Source organism: Oncorhynchus masou, chromosome 3, assembly GCF_036934945.1.
Source record: "Oncorhynchus masou masou isolate Uvic2021 chromosome 3, UVic_Omas_1.1, whole genome shotgun sequence".
Classification (NCBI taxonomy): Eukaryota; Metazoa; Chordata; class Actinopteri; order Salmoniformes; family Salmonidae; genus Oncorhynchus; species Oncorhynchus masou.
In genome coordinates, this window is record NC_088214.1 from 13,056,068 (window position 1) to 13,075,691 (window position 19,624).

The window sequence follows — 19,624 nt, forward strand, 5'->3', positions numbered from 1 at the left end:
GAGATTTTGGGTAATGAATCTAGCGAGCAGCCTGTGGGCCAGGAACCTAGCGAGCAGCCTGTGGGTCAGGAACCTAGCCAGCCTGTGGCCCAAGAGCCTGTGGGCCATGAACCTGGAGAGCAGCCTGTGAGCCAGGAACCTGTTGGAGAGCATCCTATTGGACAGCCTTTGGGCCAGGAACCTAGTGATCCTTTAGGACAAGAGTCGAGTGAGCATGTTGAAGAGCCTGCCGGCCAGCAACCTGTTGGAGAGCAGTCTGTGGGCCAGGAACAAAGCGAGCCTGTGGGCCAAGAACCAAGCGAGCCTGTGGGCCAAGAACCAAGCGAGCCTGTGGGCCAAGAACCAAGCAAGTCTGTGGGCCAGGAACCTAGCCAGCATGTGGCCCAAGAGCCTGTGGGTCATGAACCTGGAGAGCATCCTGTTGGCGAACCTTTGGGCCAAGAACCTAGTGAGCATGTAGGAGAGCCTGTGGGCCAGCCACCTGGTGAGCAGCCTGTTGGCGAGCCTGTGGGCTATGAACCTGGAGAGCAACCTGTGGACCAAGAACCGAGTGAGCCTGTGGGCCAGCAACCTGTTGGAGAGGAGCCTGTGGGCCATGAACCTGTGGGCCAAGAACGTAGTGAGCTTATGGGAGAGCAGCCTGTGGGCCAGGAACTTAGCCAGCAGTCTGTTGGCGAGCCTTTGGGCCAAGAACCAAGTGAGCATGTTGGAGGGCTTGTGGGCCATGAACCTGGAGAGCAGAATGTGGGCCAAGAACCAAGCCAGCAGCCTATGGGCCAGCATCCTGTTGGCGAGCAGCCTGTGGGCCATGACCCTGTAGGCCAAGTACCTAGTGAGCCTGTGGGCCAGGAACCAAGTGAGCAGCCTGTTGGCGAGCCTTTGGGCCAAGAACCGAGTGAGCATGTTGGGGAGTTTCTGGGCCAGGAACCAAGTGAGCCTGTGGGCCAGCATCCTGTTGGAGAGCAGTCTGTGGGTCAAGTACCTTGTGATCTTGTGGGCCAAGAACCAAGCCAGCAGCCTGTGGGCCAGCTTTTGGGCCAAGTACCTAGTGAGCCTGTGGGCCAGCATCCTGTTGGCGAGCAGCCTGTGGGCCAGCATCCTGTTGGCGAGCAGCCTGTGGGCCAGGAACCTAGCGAGCAGCCTGTGGGCCAGGATCGTGTTGGCTTGCCTTTGGGCCAGAAACCTATCCAGGATGAAGACCCTGAGAGCTCCCAGTCCAAGCAGGTGTCTGAGAACCCTTTGACTTGGAGCTATCCAGAAGTTGCAAAGCCTGAGCACAGGCCTACTGTGTCTGAGCGGCTGAAGCAGGTGGCGGCCAACAGTGTGTCGGCTCAGTGTGGGAAGAGTGTGGTCCGGGTGCAGGTGAACCAGGACCTGCTAGGGATTGGCCGGCTCATACAGCCAGAGCGTATCACTCTAGGAGGTTGTGTTGCCACTGAGGAGGACGCTGAAGCTCATGTGATCACCTTTGAATCAGAGCTGCATGGCTGTGGCAGTGAGCTGACGGTATGTCACATTTTCTGTTTAACTTCCTGACTGTGAATCATTATCTTTGTGCTACATCACTTGTGATCCTGTTCCTAGATGACTGAGGATGTGCTGATCTACACCTTCACGCTTGTCTATGAGCCAAAACCTCTTGCTAACACTTCTATAGTGAAAACCAGCGCAGCTATGGTTGATATTGAGTGCCACTACTTGAGGTAACTATTGTTGCGTTCTTCACTTTGACAACCCATATCATTCTGAGGTTTGAGTAATGCCATAGTCCATGTTTGTTTGTTTCTAGGAATCATGTGAGCAGCAATGCCCTGAAGCCAACCTGGATCCACAACACTTCCAACATGGTGGCAGAGGAACTCTTCTACTTCTCCCTGAGGTTAATGACTGGTAGGTAAACCTGACTGGAAGCCTCTTCCTTTGTGTAAACCCCCACTGACATGCTGCTCTTTCCAGCTGACTGGCAGTTTGAGAGGCCCTCCAACCATTACTATCTTGGTGACATCATCAACATGGAAGCCTCGGTCATGCCGTACCACCACGTTCCCCTCCGTGTCTTTGTGGACCGCTGTGTCGCCACCTTGGCGCCTGAGGTCAACACTGTCCCTAGATATTCTTTCATTGAGGACCATGGGTGAGTTTAGTTGTCAGTTTGACTCCTATAATACGTTAAATGTAACCCCTGAAGCCTAACGTTGACCCTTGGTCTCCTCAGGTGTCTGGTTGATGCCAAGTTGACCGGCTCCAGCTCCCAGTTCCTGTCCAGATCCCAGGATGACAAGATCCAGTTTCAGCTGGAGTCCTTCAGGTTCCAACCACAGAATGATTCCCAACAGCTCTACATAACATGTCATCTGAAAGCATCTGCAGCCTCTTCCCCCATTGATGCTGAGAACAAGGCCTGCTCTTTCACTGATGGGTATGTATAAGCTGGGTTTGTGGGTATAGTACCTTTTGACATGCTGCTATATAAACGAACCTTCATATTTATCTCTAGCTGGAAGGCCGCAGGTGGGGATGACCTGGTTTGTGGCTGCTGTGACTCCAGCTGTGCTGTGAGCAAGGCTCGCGATCTGGACAGTGAATTAGGTAAGTGTCAATCAAAGCCAGAGCTTTATTACCAGTTTAAAATGTAATGTATTCCATCACTGTTCTCTACTCTCCTCAGATATGCAGAAGGAAGGTGAAGCTACCTTGGGCCCTATCATGGTCCAAGAGTAATATTACAAGAATCTTGCCTATTTTTTACTTTTTGAGGAGAATAAACCTATGTTAATGTTCACATCTGACTGGATTTATTTGGAATGTAAAATTCAGGAATGCTATGTTATCTATTAGGAAAATGTGTGCAGCTGGTCACTCTTTATTCACAGAACTTTGTCATGAGCTACATTTCTCAGGTTCGTAACATTGCTCCTGTTCTTAATTGTTCCCCTGGGCCCCATCAATTTCCAGGAGTGATTTGTCAATTTACTAGATTTTTGAAAATAAACATTTTAAAGTGTTTGGATTCATGTGCGCTTAACTTGCGTTACGTGTATGAGGGCAAGTTCAAAATGTCATTTTAGGCAGGAGGCATTAATGTCCAAATAGTCCTCGCAGCTGTAACCGATGTTTGGCGTAAACAAGAGATTTGGGGCTGGAAGAGGGCAGCTGAGTGTCGAACCCTCAGTGTTCCTACGGTCGGTGCTGGTGATGGGAGACATAACTGCCTGAGGCCATACTTTTCTCAAACCTGTGACTTTCTGTATTTGTAAGATGGTTTACTCAACAGCAGTGTTCTGTTATTGCTTTAATTTAAATTGTCAGAAGTTATTTTGACACTTGTACAAGGAACTGCAAGTATCGCAGCAAACGTCAGTCGCGCTGGTAGTGACCGAGCAATGCCTTACACACCTGGGGTTATTAATATAGCAGAATGTTCTTAAATGGGGACTTGTCTGAATCTGTCCAATAAACACAAGTAGCAAAACGTTTGGCAACTGTTTACACTCACCCTCGCCTCAATTGTCGCAGCAAGGCGTTATCCTGGAAGATAAGTTGTCTTGGATCTGAAGACATGCCCAGGGGGGGACCTGATCCTAGCTCTTCACTAGGAAGCAAACGGAGTGGGACTTACCTGAATTTGTCAATAGAAACCATTTTTTCATTTCAACACCCCAGGGCTTGTGTTCAGTACAACACATGTACTGCAACATTCAGTGTTCTGAACTAGTAAACTGGGAGAGGTTGCGGAACACTCCACTGCACTTTCAAGTCACCTGTCTGTTCAAGTTTTAGTGTCCTGCAGTAATAACCGTCACGCAACGTATCAAATGTTTAATTGAACTGAACGCACCCCAGCACTTAATACAGGCGTTGAGGTCTAGGGTTGGATTATTTTGTTAAATGGATGAGTATAATTAAAGGAGGCAAATTGCTGACTTGTGAATTTGTATTTCTTAGGAAAGTCTGCAGAACAATCAATTATTGCTTAACTTAAACAGTTGACAGGTCAAATCAGAACATCAATTTGATATTTTACCTGCTTAATGCATCAGAACATACTGTATACAAAGACAATGATCACTTCACTCTTGAGCGACCGCAAAAACTTGCAATAAAGCTGTCAGAACAAATGTGCAGAAACGTATCTATTTGATAACCTCACAATGCTACATAGTTCTGACAATGTGAACGACAGCAACTGAAGATGCGTGTCAGATGAGTTTAAAATGGTAGGTCCAGTGACTGGTAGACTCTAAACATGAACAAGTCTGGTTCCAACAGACTCTGGCAAGAGACTGACAGTAAAGAAGTGTCATGATCTGCAGAAAGCTCAGTCAAGGGAGTGTAAACTATTTACATACAATATACTACGTAAGTTCTGTTTGAATGTCCAGTTTCAAGAAGGGACAGTTGTCTTAATGAAGAGTCCTTGTGCAGTGTGATCGAGTCCCAAAATGGGCAGTTTATTTCTCCTACTCAGCCATTCAAAGGACAGCCAATGACATAGGTCCAAACTTATTTTAATCTCATGCTCTCTATGCCATCACAAGGTCGGAAGGTAGCTCCGGTTTCCATTGCAATTCCAGGTCGTCCAGGGAAGAGCTCTTGCTGCTGGACAGGCTGCTGTTGCTATGGCGGCTGGCTTTGTCTCGTCCGGGCGACCAGGGTTGACGGTGAGGAGGGTAGGGGTGTGAGGTGCGTGTGTCCCTGCGAGCCCGCCTGCGCAGGCGTCTCTGGTGCATCAACATCTGAAGGCGCTCCAGTTTACAACGCAACGACTGGTTCTCTTCCTCAGATTGACTGGAACACAGGCCTGCTGAGAGGAAGAGGAGGGAGGGAGGATGAGAGGGAATAGAGAAAACAGGAGGTGGGAGGAAGAAGACGGGAAGAGTCATGAGCAGTGGAGGAAAAAGTACCCAAATGTCATACTGTGGTAAAAGAAAAGATACCTTAATAGAAAATGACTCAAGTAAAATTTTAAGTCACCCAGTAAAATGCTACTTGGGTAAATGTAATTGCTGAAATATACTTAAATATCAAAAGTAAAAGTATAAATAATTTCAAATTCCTTCTAAGTAAACCAGATGGCACAATTTTATTTTTTTCTTATAGCCAGCGGCACACTCATTTACAAATGAAGCACTTGTGTTTAGTGAGTCTGCCAGATTAGAGGCCGTAGGGATGACCAGGGATGTTCTCTTGATAAGTGTGTGAATTTGACACTTTTACATTCAAAATGTAATGAGTACTTTTGGGTTGTCAGTGAAAATTTGTGTAAAAAGTGCATTATTTTCTTTAGGAGTGAAGTGAAAGATGTCAAATATAAATGGTAAAGTATAGCTACCCCAAAAAACTATGGAAGTAGAACTTTAAAGTATATTTACTTCAGTACTTTACACCACTGGTCATGAGGAAGAATGTTATAGCAGGAATTCAAGTAGTATATAAACTCAGCAAAAAAGAAACGTCCTCTCACTGTCAACTGAGTTTATTTTCAGCAAACTTAACGTGTAAATATTTGTAAGAACATAAGATTCAACAACTGAGATGTGACTAACAGAAATGGAAAATGTGTCCCTGAACAAAGGGGGGGGTCAAAAGTAACAGTCAGCATCTGGTGTGGCCACCAGCTGCATTAAGTACAGTGCATCTCCTCCTCATGGACTGCACCAGATTTGCCAGTTCTTGCTGTGAGACGCTACCCCACTCTTGCACCAAGGCACCTGCAAGTTTCCAGACATTTCTGGGGGGAATGGCCCTCGCCCTCACTCTCTGATCCAACAGGTCCCAGATGTGCACAATGGGATTGAGATCCGGGCTTTTTGCTGGCCATGGCGGAACACTGACATCCATGTCTTGCAGGAAAGCACGCACAGAATGAGCAGTATGGCTGATGGCATTGTCATGCCAGGGTCATATCTGGATGAGCCTACAGGAAGGGTACCACATGAGGGAGGAGGATGTCTTCCCTGTCACGCACAGTGTTAAGATTGCCTGCAATGACAACAAGCTCAGTCCGATGATGCTGTGATACACTGCCCCAGACCATGACGGACCCTCTACCTCGGATTTGATCCCACTCCAGAGTACAGGCCTCCGTGTAATGCTCATTACTTCGATGATAAACACAAATCTGACCATCACCCCTGGTGAGACAAAATCGCAACTCGACAGTGAAGAGCACTTTTTGCCAGTCCTGTCTGGTCCACCAACGGTGGGTTTGTGCTCATATGTGACATTTTTGCCAGTGATGTCTGGTGAGGACCTGCCTTACAACAGGCCTACAAGCCCTCAGTCCAGCCTCTCTCAGCCTATTGCTGACAGTCTGAGCACTGATGGAGGGATTGTGCGTTCCTGGTATAACTCAGGCAGTTGTTGTTGCCATCCTGTACCTGTCCCGCAGGTGTGGTGTTCAGATGTACTGATCCTGTGCAGGTGTTGTTACACGTGATCTGCAACTGTGAGGACAATCAGCTGTCTGTCCTGTCTTCCTGTAGTGCTGTCTTAGGCGTCTCACAGTGTGGACATTGCAATTTATTGCCCTGGCCACATCTGCAGTCCTCATGCCTCCTTGCAGCATGCCTAAGGCACATTCACGCAGATGAGCAGTGACCCTGGGCATCTTTCTTTGGTGTTTTTCAGAGTCAGTAGAAAGGCCTCTTTAGTGTCCTAAGTTTGCATAACTGTGATCTTAATTGCCTACTGTCTGTAAGCTGTTAGGTGCATGTTCATTAATTGTTTATGGTTAATTGAACAAGCATGGAAACAGTGTTTAGACCCTTTACAATGAAGATCTGTGAAGTTATTTAGATTTTTACGAATTATCTTTAAATGACAAAATGTATGTGGACACCTGCTGGTCAAACATTTCAGTCCAAAATCATGGGGATTAATATGGAGTTGGTCCCCCTCTGGGAAGCCTTTCCACTAGATGTTTGAAAATTGCTGCGGGGACTTGCTTCCATTCAGTCATAAGAGCATTAGTGAGGTCAGGGACTGATGTTGGGTGATTAGGTCTGGCTCGCAGTTGGCGTTCCAATTCATCCCAAAGGTATTTGATGGGGTTGAGGTCAGAGCTCTGTGCAGGTCCGTCAAGTTCTTCCACACCGGTCTCGACAAATCAATTCTGTATGGACCTCACTTTGTGCACGGGGGAATTGTCATGCTGAAACAGGAAAGGGCCTTCCCCGAAATGTTGCAACAAAGAAGGAAGCATAGAATCGTCTAGAAAGTCATATGCTGTAGGTTTCCCTTCACTGGAACTAAGGGGCATAGACTGAACCATGAAAAACAGCCCCAGACCATTATTACTCCTCCACCAAATGTTACAGTTGGCACTATGCATTGGGGCAGGTAGCGTTTCTACTGGCATCCGCTAAACCCAGATTAGTCTGTCGGACAGCCAGATGGTGAAGCGTGATTCATCACTCCAGAGAGCTGTATACCACTCTATCCGAAGCTTGGCATTGCGCATGGTGATCTTAGGCTGTGTGTGGTTGCTTGGCCATGGAAACCCATTTTATGAAGCTCCCGAATCACAGTTCTTGTGCTGACATTGCTTCCAGAGCCAGTTTGGAAATTGTTAGTGAGTTTTGCAACTGAGGACAGATACTTTTTACATACCATGCGCCTTAGGACTCGGCGGTCCTGTTCTGTTATCTGCGAGGCCTACCATTTCGCATCTGACCAATTGTTACTGCACAACAACATCACTTACAGTTGACCGGGGCAGCACTAGCAGGGCAGAAATGTGACAAATTGGCTTGTTGGAAAGGTGGCATCCTATGACGGTGCCACGTTGAAAGTCACTGAGCTCTTCAGTAAGGTCATTCTACTGCCAATGTTTGTCTATGGAGATTGCATGGCTGTGTGCTTGCTTTTACCCTCCTGTCAGCAACGGTGTAGCTGAAATAGCCAAATCCACTAATTTGAAGGGGTGTCCACATACTTTTGTGTATATATAGCATACAGTACATTGCACCATACTCATGTAATCAGCCTAGCATTGTTTTTGGGCCCATGAACTAAATGGAATAAATTCTAATTCCAAGAATGGAGCAGTGCCGTTTCCCTGACAACGTGACCCGGAGCCGCCACTGTCGCCAATGATTATGTGTTCATTAGTATGTTTCCGGCGCTTGGGTGAAAAGGTGCTAGTAAGATACAATAGTTTGCACCCTCAGGTTAAAAGGTTAAGGTCCTGTTACTATGTGTGTGTGATGGTGAGTGCATTCCTGTTACTAACTGACCCCTGTGGGCCTTGTAGCTACATGCTCGCTCTGCCCTAAAACACTTATAACCACACCTACCTTTCTTATTCATTGCAGACTGGGGAACAAATGAATGCGTAGGCCGTCAGGGAACGGATATAAACAACCCTAGTTCATTAATAGGGGGCGCAGAAACCACTTCCTCCTTTCCAACAACACCCTCACAACCAGTGTTCTCTGCTGTACAGCTGCTACTTTCTAAACTTGGACACTAAGCAGAACGACAACTCAACTATTGTGGGACTAGCTTGAGAAGGCTGGACTGGTTTCCAAACATGACGCTAGGGTTTCGGGATGCAGGAGCGAGAACGAGGTGACAGACCACTGACGAGGAATACTTGAATGTTAAACATTCATTTAATGCACATGCGGTACATATGTCTTCAATGAAGACAATAAAGAGAATCACTATCTCATTCATTTGGTTCTTTAGTTGTGTTATGAAGAAAAGGAGTCGAATAAAGACAGCATGGTAAAACCTAAACATCCTTTGTCTCAGCATAATGTTGTACTTTGTTTTGCCTATAATCAGCTACACACAGCATTGACAAGTTTTGGTTATTCTGTGGGACCTCAACTCACCAGCAGGTTTATATGAGTGACTTTGTTCCTGGCTGATGTGGTCTGTAAGTGGTCCTGTGGTAGCAGTGCTGACAAGGTCAGGGGTGAGAGGTGAGGGCGGCGGGAAGGGCGAGGTTGGGGTACTCGGGGTGCTGCTGGTTGGGGTGCTGGGAGGGCGGCAGAGGAGCTGGGAGAGGGACAGTGGAGCCCCTTGGTAGTGGCGAGTGGCACTGAGAAGGTCGTTGAGGATCTGGAAGATGGTGTTGATGCCTCGTCTGGATGACTTGACACCGGTACTGGTGCTGTCCTGCCCAGCTGGGGGCAGAGTGCCTGAGAAGGTCCCGGAGAAGACTCCTGGGGCATGGCTCACAAAGCTCTCTATGACAGCACCTGGTTCCCCGGCAGCTGTTTTATTAGAGGTGGGAGTACCAGCCACACTGCAGTCACCCTGTGATAAAGAGGGCAAAGGGTTGTATTTTTTATTTAACCTTTATTTAACTAGGCGAGTCAGTTAAGAACAAATTCTTATTTACAATGACGGCCTAAGAACAGTGGGTTAAACTGCAGAAAGACAGATTCGTACCTTGTCAGCTTGGGGATTCGATCTAGCAACCTTTCGGTTACTAGCCCAAGCTCTAACCACTAGGCTACCTGCCACCCCAAAATTCTATAATATATATATATTGTATATAAGATACTCCCTGTCTAGTCAAAATAGAGCCTGTATAATGATAATAGCAGTAGCCTACTTGTCATATATTTCAATAAATAAATATTACAATAAATCTGCAACTACATTAAATAGAAAAGTTATTCCTTGCTTTGCTAACAGGATCAGGCTTTGAAGTATTTAACTAACATTAGCATGTGATAATACACACATAATAGTCACATTACAATAATATGAATAATCTGTTAGTCCCACCTCTGGGTAGGTGGTGGCAGGGGTTGGGCTCTGGGGTGCAGGGCTGGAGCAGGTGGGGTTGGTGGAGCGGGGGGGGGCACTAGGTGAGGGAGAGAGGTAGGTGACGTGAGAGGTTGAGGAGGGGGTATGAGGGGAGACAGGCGCAGGGGAGGCTGGGGTGTTGGAGGAGAGCTGGGCTGGGCTGGGGTAAGGGAACCTAGTGGACCCACACCTTGCAGCATGCACCTGTTCAACCCCAGCTCTGCCTGCTCGCTGATGAGTGATGAGGTGACTCTGCTGCTGCCCAGCAGCACTCTGGGGGGCCAGTTGGAGCTGGACGAACATCATGTGCACACCGACCCTGAGGGCAAGGGTCAGGGGTGAACGGCCAGACAGGAAGTCACTGACCTGCAGATACAGAAAAGGATGAATAACTTGATTAATATATTTACAGCACTTATTTGTTTGCTGCCTCTCTCCATTACAAGGGTCCTTAATGATCCAAGATATAATAAGCTCCAACAGACAAGTCATATTGGTACCCTCTCACTAGTGTTATGGCCCCAGACATTCAGAGCTATTTACTGAGAGCTAACTGCTTTCTATGGACACAGAGGCATTACAATTTAGATTTGTTTTGTTATTATTAGTCTGGTGTCTCTATTTAGCCCAGCCCAGTCACGAAGCAGAACACTTCAGTAACAAAGAGGCTATCAGGCCTAAAGACGCCAGTCACGACAACAGTCTCGTTGAACTGCTCACCTCTCCATTGTAATATCTGATGTGAGGGTTTGCATTCTGGTACAAAATGTCTTTTGATATTTGGTGTAAATATAACCAATATACTCTATATAGTGGTGATATTTTAATCTTGTGGTGGAGGCTAGGTCACTGCGTGTGCGCGTGCATGTGTGCACGTGAGGTGCAGTCTGGGGCGGGGGCAGTCAGACCATAATGAGAACTACCTAGCCATTTCTTAGAAAACTGTTTTTTGTCAAGTTGACTCACTCCTTCCCATCTCAACCACACACACATACATATGCAGAAACAACCACAAATGCACAACCTTGCTGTTTCATGAAACAACCCAGCCGCACTGAGCTGTTATGAACGAAGACAGAAAGAAAATACTGCTTATTTATTTACATGGGCCTTTAATCCTACCACATTGAGACAACAGTATTACAGCCATCTTATGAGACAACAGTGTTACAGCCATCTTATGAGACAACAGTATTACAGCCATCTTATGAGACAACAGTGTTACAGCCATCTTATGAGACAACAGTGTTACAGCCATCTTATGAGACAACAGTGTTACAGCCATCTTATGAGACAACAGTGTTACAGCCATCTTATGAGACAACAGTGTTACAGCCATCTTATGAGACAACAGTGTTACAGCCATCTTATGACACAACAGTGTTACAGCCATCTTATGACACAACAGTGTTACAGCCATCTTATGACACAACAGTGTTACAGCCATCTTATGAGACAACAGTGTTACAGCCATCTTATGAGACAACAGTGTTACAGCCATCTTATGAGACAACAGTGTTACAGCCATCTTATGAGACAACAGTGTTACAGCCATCTTATGAGACAACAGTGTTACAGCCATCTTATGAGACAACAGTGTTACAGCCATCTTATGAGACAACAGTGTTACAGCCATCTTATGAGACAACAGAGTTACAGCCATCTTATGACACAACAGTGTTACAGCCATCTTATGACACAACAGTGTTACAGCCATCTTATGACACAGAAGTCCAGTGAAAGATCAGAGACCAACCTGAGTTTCAGTTAAACTCTCCAAAGCCTGCATGATGGTCTGCTCTCTTCTGGATGGTTGGGACTAAGGAAGCAAAGAAAACAAAAATAGGCATATTATTCATATATATATATATTTATATATATATATATACACACATGATAGATCAATGCCGATAGAAGGATAGGGCCACACAGAAGCTGGCAAGTACATCCCCAGTAAATCTGGTGTTTTTTTTTTTTACACGTGGTTCTGTTGTAAAAGTGGTTCAGGGAGAACTGCCAGAGCACCTAGTAATATCACCTCTGCTATAAAGGTCCAGACCTCTTGGCTGAAGCTTTATAGACTATACTTAACATTACAGACATGTTTCCTTTACTCAATACCTGGTGTTAACTTTGTTAACCATCTATGGACTGTACAATATATGACTTACTGATAACAAGCCTGCCTCAATAGTTGGGACCAGTGTCAGTTTACTCCCATCAACTATGCCCAGGTCATGTAGTTTCCCTGTACTCAACCGCCTGTGGGTACATTAGAAGACATGATCATTACTATGTGTATATAGAAACATTTAAGAATTTGTATTAATTCATTCTTGGCCTTTTATTCACACATGAGATTAAAACGATATTTTACAAAGAACACCTGCACATAAATGCATTTCATTCATGAGTTGGGCCTGTTTGACAATTAAGTTATAGGCTCATGCAGAACCAGACTTAAAATCCATTACATGATATTGCATCAAATATGTAATACAAAAGTCTACATCAGAATTGTTATTTGGTCCCCTTGAAATCATACCCAATGTACTGAATCAACGTCGTTTCCACGTCCTTTCAATGAAATTACGTCGAACCAACGTGGAATAGGCGTTGAATTGACGTATGTGCCCAGTGGGGTTAGGCTACTCACGTTTCCTTATGCAGCAAGACGAATCTTTCTTTCGGTACTCTGAGCTTTTGGGAAAGTCGTCTCCTCAGCACCTCCACCGTCTCTCCGCGATGGACAGAGAGCTCGAAGCGGCTTCCTGTGGTCGAGCTGATGGACAAGCGCATGAATGATTCAGTAGGTACCGACGCGCAGACTGGAGCCGCACGGGGAATGAAGCTACGTGTGCCGGGTTGATGATGGTCCATTCGCTGGGCTGCGCTTTATTTGGCACGTTATTTGGGTCGGAGTATCAAAGAGTAGCTGGTATCCGCTTGTCTAAATGTAGGCTATTTGGAACTGACCCACACAACTCCGATACTCTTCTGCCGTTTTCCAGAAGACGAAATATAAATAATTAATGTTCTTTGTCTTTATTGATCAATGGAGCCAAGTACAGTTGAACTGTGTGTTCCAAATATGTAACTGAGTGATAACTGAAGATAGATAATAACAATAGACTGCCCTATAGTGCCTCTTCTTGGCTACCCTGTCTTCCTCAGACTCAAACCTGCACATTGAACTGTACAATGCGTAAAAGCGTCTCTATTTGATGACTGTTAAATCCTCCCACTGTCCTCACTAGCCAATCAATTGTGAGTGCCCAGTGTTGGACCGCATGGTCCTATCAGCTCTACTTGCTACCCACGTGTAGACAGGACCCGCCCTCGTTCTTGTAGCCTACCGCCAAGCACTGTGCCATTCATAAAGGTGGTGATGTAATCAGAAAAAAACAGTGTTGCATTTTTTTTTTAAATAATGTTTTGACAGATACAAACTATCATTTATATTAACAAAAGAAGTTGATGAGCTCAGTGCTGGCACACTGATTTGATTTGAGAATGGGCTCCTTTAGAATGCTGTGAGTGTAGGATATTTCCTTTCTGCTTTGTCTATTCACATTATGACTTTAATAGAATGTGCATTTCCAAGCATTTCACATATTAGGAATTTAATAAGCAAATGAATCAATAATCACTATTCTATTCTATTATTTTCTGTTCTATTTTATTTGACAGTATATTCAAATCGTTACTGTAAGTTATTGTATCCTGTACAGTCCACGGCATCAGGTCTTTCTCTGCTCCTCTGCTTAGTATTCTAGTCCAGTCTCCTCATTGATAAAGAACAGTGTGCCGTCACCTGTCACATAACGCCCAGAGGGCCAGCGTAGACTCGGTGACGTAGACAGGCAGAGAAAAGTAGCCAGAACCTCTCCCATCGGGTGCTAAATATAGCACCGCCCCCCTCCGCCCCCGCTTCATCCAGACTGCGTCAGACCTTTCCCGGCCCACCTGCCTGCCTCCATCCACCTACTCATGCACTCGCTCACTCCATCCTCTGTTCTCTGCAGAGGATGCAACTATCCTTCCTCTGCCCACTCATTCTATCTCTTCCTTTTCAGCATCTGTCATCCTCTTTCTTCTGCCCTCTTCCTAATAACAAGAGCAATATTTGGGGATAGGGACAACGCTCTCTGTCTGAGTCTCTCTTTTTGTCTTCGTCTGTTTTTGTTTCCCTCCCTCCCTCCCTCTCTCTCTCTCTCTCTCGCTCTCTTTCTCTCTATCGCTCTCTCTCTCTCTCTCTGTCTCTCTTTTATTCTCTCTCTGTCTCTCTCTCTTGTATTCTCTCTCCCTTTCTCCCCCACCTCTCTCTCTCTGAAATGCTCAAATGGACATCCCAGTGTTTGAGAGAGACAGCAGAGCAGAAGCGAGAGGGTGTTATTGTTGAATGTTGTTGCAGAGAGAATAACCTCCACTCACCACAGTCTCGATCTCAGCATGAATCTCAACCTCCCTCCCTGTGTGTAACTTGGATCTTATTCAGGATTGTATTGTCCTTTGACGGCCATTGCTACGCCTCTTTCTGTATAGAACCTGACCAATCATTCTCTTGAGCTTTGGACCTCATACTGCAGAGAGGTATAAGAGAGACATCAACAAGGGAAAAGCATGACGCATTTGCAGTTCAAGTTCAAATTTTTATGAACATTTGTAATACATTGGAAAACTTACCTAAAGCTTCACAACGCAATACACAATACAGAAAATACAATTCATAGATGCATAACTGACATACATTTCAGTGGATTGGGTTATTCTTCATTGAAGGTTGAATAAAAAGCCCTGTTGAGATAAAACCTGAACCAGATAAGTAGCTGATAATAGGTTCCATTTTTGAAGGTTCTATGTGCAGCCTCATGTACAGGAATCCATATTCTCCATGGAATCCAGCAAGACACCAACAAGAACAATCCCAATACTCCAAAGTAGCTTCCTCTCCTTCTCTCATTCCCTGCATCTGTACTAATCTAACAACCCAGTATAGATGAAAGTAGACCCCAACAACACATTTTCCATCTTATGCTGTATTGCTTTCATCCACCCAATGTTTCCAGATCAGTGCAGATGAAGTAAAGGAGACGAGGAGACGAGGAGAGGAAGCCAGTTTAGACTGTTGGGATGAACCCTGACCCACAGGATGTCCTGTTCCCTGGAGCATGTCAGCAGGGATGCTGCATTGACGTCAGAAGACATGGAACACACTGCAAATTCCTCCTCTCCAAATTTACCCTACGTCCTCACATTCCTCCTCCCTCCTCCGTGGCCTTTCCTGGCTTACCTCCTCCGTGGCCTCTCCCAGCACAGTTTTCCCAATGTCTCACCAGTCTGGAATGTTACACCTCTCTTCTCGGAATTCCAGAATGCTGAGCTGACTTTTCAAGGAATTTTGTTTGTATGAGGCGGGTGGTCAGACAGACAGTATTTCTAACATAAACATTTATGTAGGCTAAATGATTGTTTTCTTTAGTATATTCTGCAATTCCTAGAAAGAGAAGTAGTAACCTGCCATTCGATAGTATTGTTTGTCTTTAGCCAGAACTCTCTGTCTACTCATCCTGTCCTGTAAGTCATTAAACACGTATACGGTGCATTCGGAAAGTATTCAGACCCCTTGACTTTTTCCCACATTTTGTTACGTTACAGCCTTACTCTAAAATGGATGACATTGTTTCCCCTCCCCCTCATCAATCTACACACGATACCCCATAATGATGAAGCAAAAACATGTTTTTAGAAATTCTGCAAATTAATGAAAATTTAAAAAATGAAATATCACATTTACCGAAGTATTCAGACCCTTTACTCAGTACTTTGTTGAAGCATCTTTGGCAGCGACTACAGCCTCAAGACTTCTTGGGTATGATGATGCAAGCTTGGCACACCTGTATTTGGGGAGTTTCTCCCATTCTTCTCTGCAGATCTTCTCAAGGTCTGTCAGGTTGGATGGGGAGGGTCGCTGCAAAGCTATTTTCAGGTCTCTCCAGATATGTTCGATCGGGTTCAAGTCTGGGCTCTGGCTGGGCCACTCAAGGACATTCAGAGACTTGTCCCGAAGCCACTGCTGCGTTGTCTTGGCTGTGTGCTTAGGGTCGTTGTCTTGTTGGAAGGTGAACCTTCGCCCCAGTCTGAGGTCCTGAGCGCTCTGGATGCAGGTTTTCATCAAGGATCTGTCTGTACTTTGCTCCGTTCAGCTTTCTCTCGATCCTGACCAATATCTAAGTCCCTGCTGCTGATAAACATCCCTACAGCATGATGCTGCCACCCCCATGCTTCACCATAGTGATAGTGCCAGGTTTCCTCCAGGTGTGACGCTTGGCATGTAGGCCAAAGAGTTCGATCTTGGTTTCATAAGGCCAGATAATCTTGTTTCTCATGGTCTGCATCCTTCCGGTGCCTTTTGGAAAACTCTAACCGGGCTGTCATGTGCCTTTTATTGAGGAGTGGCTTCTGTCCGGCCACTCTGCTATAATGACCTGATTGGTGGAGTGCTGCAGAGATGGTTGTCCTTTTGGAAGATTCTCTACAGAGGAACTCTGAAGCTCTGTCAGAGCTACCATCAGTTTCTTGATCACCTCCTTGACCAAGGCCCTTCTCCCCCAATGGAAGAAGGGAAACAAGATGAAAAAAAAGATGCAACTAAGCTCAATTTTTAAGTCTCATAGCAAAGGGTCTGAATACTGATAAAATGTCTAAAAACCTGTTTTCACTTTGTCATTAAGGGGTATTGCGTGTAGATCGATGAGGATATTTAAAATAAATACATTTTAGAATAAGGCTGTAACATAACAAAATGTGGAAACAGTCAAGGGGTCTGAATTCTTTCCGAATGCACTGTAAACTCCTGAAATTCCAATTCTTAAGCCATGTTGAGAAAAGTATACGAGTGAAGGAAGGCATTCTTTCTATGCTAGATCTGAAAAAGAAATTTCAAATGTTTCAAAAGCTTGGCAGCACTTTGTTGAGTTATAACATCGTTGTTCCAGTTATTTTGGAATGAAAGTCCTTTTTTTCTTCTTTGTTTTTTTGGGTCGGCGGGGTATATTTTTATACATTGCTTTTGGGTCAACCATCTGTTCTGAGTCACATGATCTACTGGTGAAACAGACGGCATGCCCAAAAATACGACCCAGACAGGCGATCTCTCTCACATACACACACACACACATACACATGCATGCACGCATACACAAATACACACACACAGAACGTGATTATTGCACAGTATCTGAATGTGTAACTTCTGACTGATGATGACTTGACAGGCAAAAATCTACAGGAAACTCTGCTGACTGGCAGAAGCCAATTCCTCAGAATGCATTACTGATTGATCAACAACAGGAAGTGAGATGTGACTGCGTGTGCCCAAAGACACCATTCTGAGAGAGGAAGGAAGCTCTTTCCCAATGCTCTTACTAAACAGTCCTCTGCCCTTTCTTTATCTCTCCTACTTCATATTTCCACATAATGCCCTGGTTTTAGTCACTCATGAAACAGTTCATGTGTAATATGTGTCATTTAGATGTCCTTTTAGACTGTCATGCATGACATCAAAAACTAGTTACAAACAATCGCTCAGACATTTTTATGCCTCAGAAGTGGTCTAAAAACTCTCTCATTATCATTAATTTGGGGATGAACTATCCCTTTAAACCCAGTGGGTAGGCAAAACCGTTCTACTGTGGATGTTTTCATCCAGCCTGTGTGAAGCGTAGGAAGCTTTGATTGAATACAAAGTATGAGCTATTTATAGTGAGACAGAGCAGCATGTGAATATTCCACGGTTATTATTGGAAGACATCTGCTATTTGCAGAATCGAGATTCACAGTTGTTGCTATATTTAAACGCATTTCCATACAAAGTCTAAATTGAACATTTTTATTCTTCCAGTGTTTTATGATGAACAAAAATATAAATGCAACATGCAACAATGTCAACAAATTTACTGAGTTACAGTTCATATAAGGAAATCAGTCAATTACAATTCATTAATTAGGCCCTAATCTATGGAGTTCACATGACTGGATGGGGTGCGCAGACATGGGTGGGCCTGGGAGGGCATAGGCCCACCCACGTGGGAGCCAGGCACAGCCAATCAGAATGCGTTTTCCCCCACAAAAGGGCCTTATTACATACAGAAATACTCCTCAGTTTCATCAGCTGTCCAGGTGGCTGGTCTCAGATGATCCCGCAGGTGAAGAAGCCGGATGTGGAGGTCCTGGGCTGGCAAGGATACACGGGAGGCGGCTTTTGGTAGAGAAATGAACATTAAATTATCTGGCAATAGCTCTGGTGGACATTCCTGCAGTCAGCATGCCAATTGCACGCTCCCTCAAAACTTGAGTCATCTGTGGCATTGTGTTGTGTGACAAAACTGCACATTTTAGAGTAGTTTTTATTGTGCCCAGCACAAGGTGCACCTACCTGTACAATGATCAAGGTCTCTAATCAGCTTCTTGATATGCCAGACCTGTTAAGTGCATGGATTATCTTTGCGAAGAAGAAATACTCACTAACAGTGATGTAAACAAATGTGTGCACAGCATTTAAAGAAATTTAGCTTATGGAACATTTCTGGGATCTTTTATTTCAGTCCATGAAACATGGGACCAACACTTTACATGCTGCGTTTATATTTTTGTTCAGTATATGTTACCGTTGTTCAGGTAAAGGTTTTGGAGAGACACATCCTTTGGCTTTGTCTGGGTTAGCGGAGGTTTTGGCAGGCAGGGATGTCCTTGTCCCATCGCGCACTAGCGACTCCTGCGGCGGGCCGGGCGCAGTGCACGCTGACACGGTTGCCAGGTTTACAGTGTTTCCCCCGACACATTGGTGTGGCTGGCTTCTGGGTTAAGTGGGAATTGTGTCAAGAAGTGGCTTGGTTGGGTTGTGTTTCAGGGGACACACGGCTCTCGACCTTCACCTCTCCCGAGTCCGTACGGGAGACAAGACTGTATATCAATTGGATACCATGAAAAAGGGGTGAACAAAAGAGTGAAATGAAATACAAAATAAAATAGATAATACAAGAAAAATGCATTGAAGAAAGTGCTGTCAGCACTGTGCAATCTGAATAAACCTTGGCCTAGTCTCTTGGAAACCTCATTTCCATTCAGCCTAAATAAAATTGTCAATCCGTGTCAAAACATTAATCTGAAGTGCAAGGTGTGATGCTCCCCACTGTAAATTCTAACCTTAACCATTACAGTGAACATTTGACATTTACATTTCAACGGGCTGTGGACGTCCCAAGGGTGCCGGATAGCACCGACCCTTTCAGGAACCAGTCTGGCCCTTGACTAGTCAACACAGATGTTGAAGTGTCTCAAATTCATCGGAAAATGTTAATTTTTTTGTTAATTACAGTTCACATTCATACTGAAATTGTTGTGAGGTAAAGAAACATTTGCATTTTATTTATTTTTAGCAAGTAAACTGGACCTCAATTCGAGTGTTGTTGTCCGGTCCACAATTGCGCTATGGTGCAACAATACCACCATGTGGGTATAAGACGAAAATGCAAGAGGTGACTATTTGCATCTCAATTGGTTCAGGAACTTTCTATAATGGATATGATATTATCATGGGCATTAATTACCTCCGTTATAGGTGTGTCATGAATCATCAAGACAGGTAATGAAAGTAACTATCAAAAATATTTCACCTGCAAAGCTCACTGACTGTGCTTGCTGATCTGTGCTTTTCGTTTAGCAAAAAGAGAGCAATGATATCAATAAATCAATAAAACAATAATATCAAAATCTTTGTTTCACATCTTAGTGCGAGGGCTATTATGAATTATGCAAAATATACAGGAAGAAATGATTCCCACGCGCTTCGCGTAAA

At 44.9% G+C, this 19,624-nt stretch overlaps 1 protein-coding gene across 5 annotated transcripts; it reads right to left on the reverse strand.

The window, feature by feature from the left end:
* Positions 1-3,916: 3,916 nt before the first annotated feature.
* LOC135510468 (midnolin-like) lies at positions 3,917-12,984 on the reverse strand. Of its 5 annotated transcripts, XM_064931447.1 has the most exons (7): positions 12,422-12,984; positions 11,937-12,027; positions 11,522-11,584; positions 9,956-10,131; positions 9,745-9,823; positions 8,841-9,267; positions 3,917-4,804 (listed from the first exon to the last, which is right to left on the reverse strand). In XM_064931447.1, the coding sequence occupies exons 1-7, from the start codon at positions 12,643-12,645 to the stop codon at positions 4,524-4,526; spliced, it is 1,341 nt and encodes a 446-aa protein (XP_064787519.1). In that variant the 5' UTR covers positions 12,646-12,984; the 3' UTR covers positions 3,917-4,523. The 5 variants fall into 5 exon arrangements, with proteins under 5 accessions (XP_064787519.1, XP_064787527.1, XP_064787510.1 ...); XM_064931455.1 differs by lacking the exon at positions 9,745-9,823 and having other exon boundaries at positions 9,970-10,131; XM_064931438.1 differs by having other exon boundaries at positions 3,917-4,801; positions 9,745-10,131.
* Positions 12,985-19,624: the final 6,640 nt, after the last annotated feature.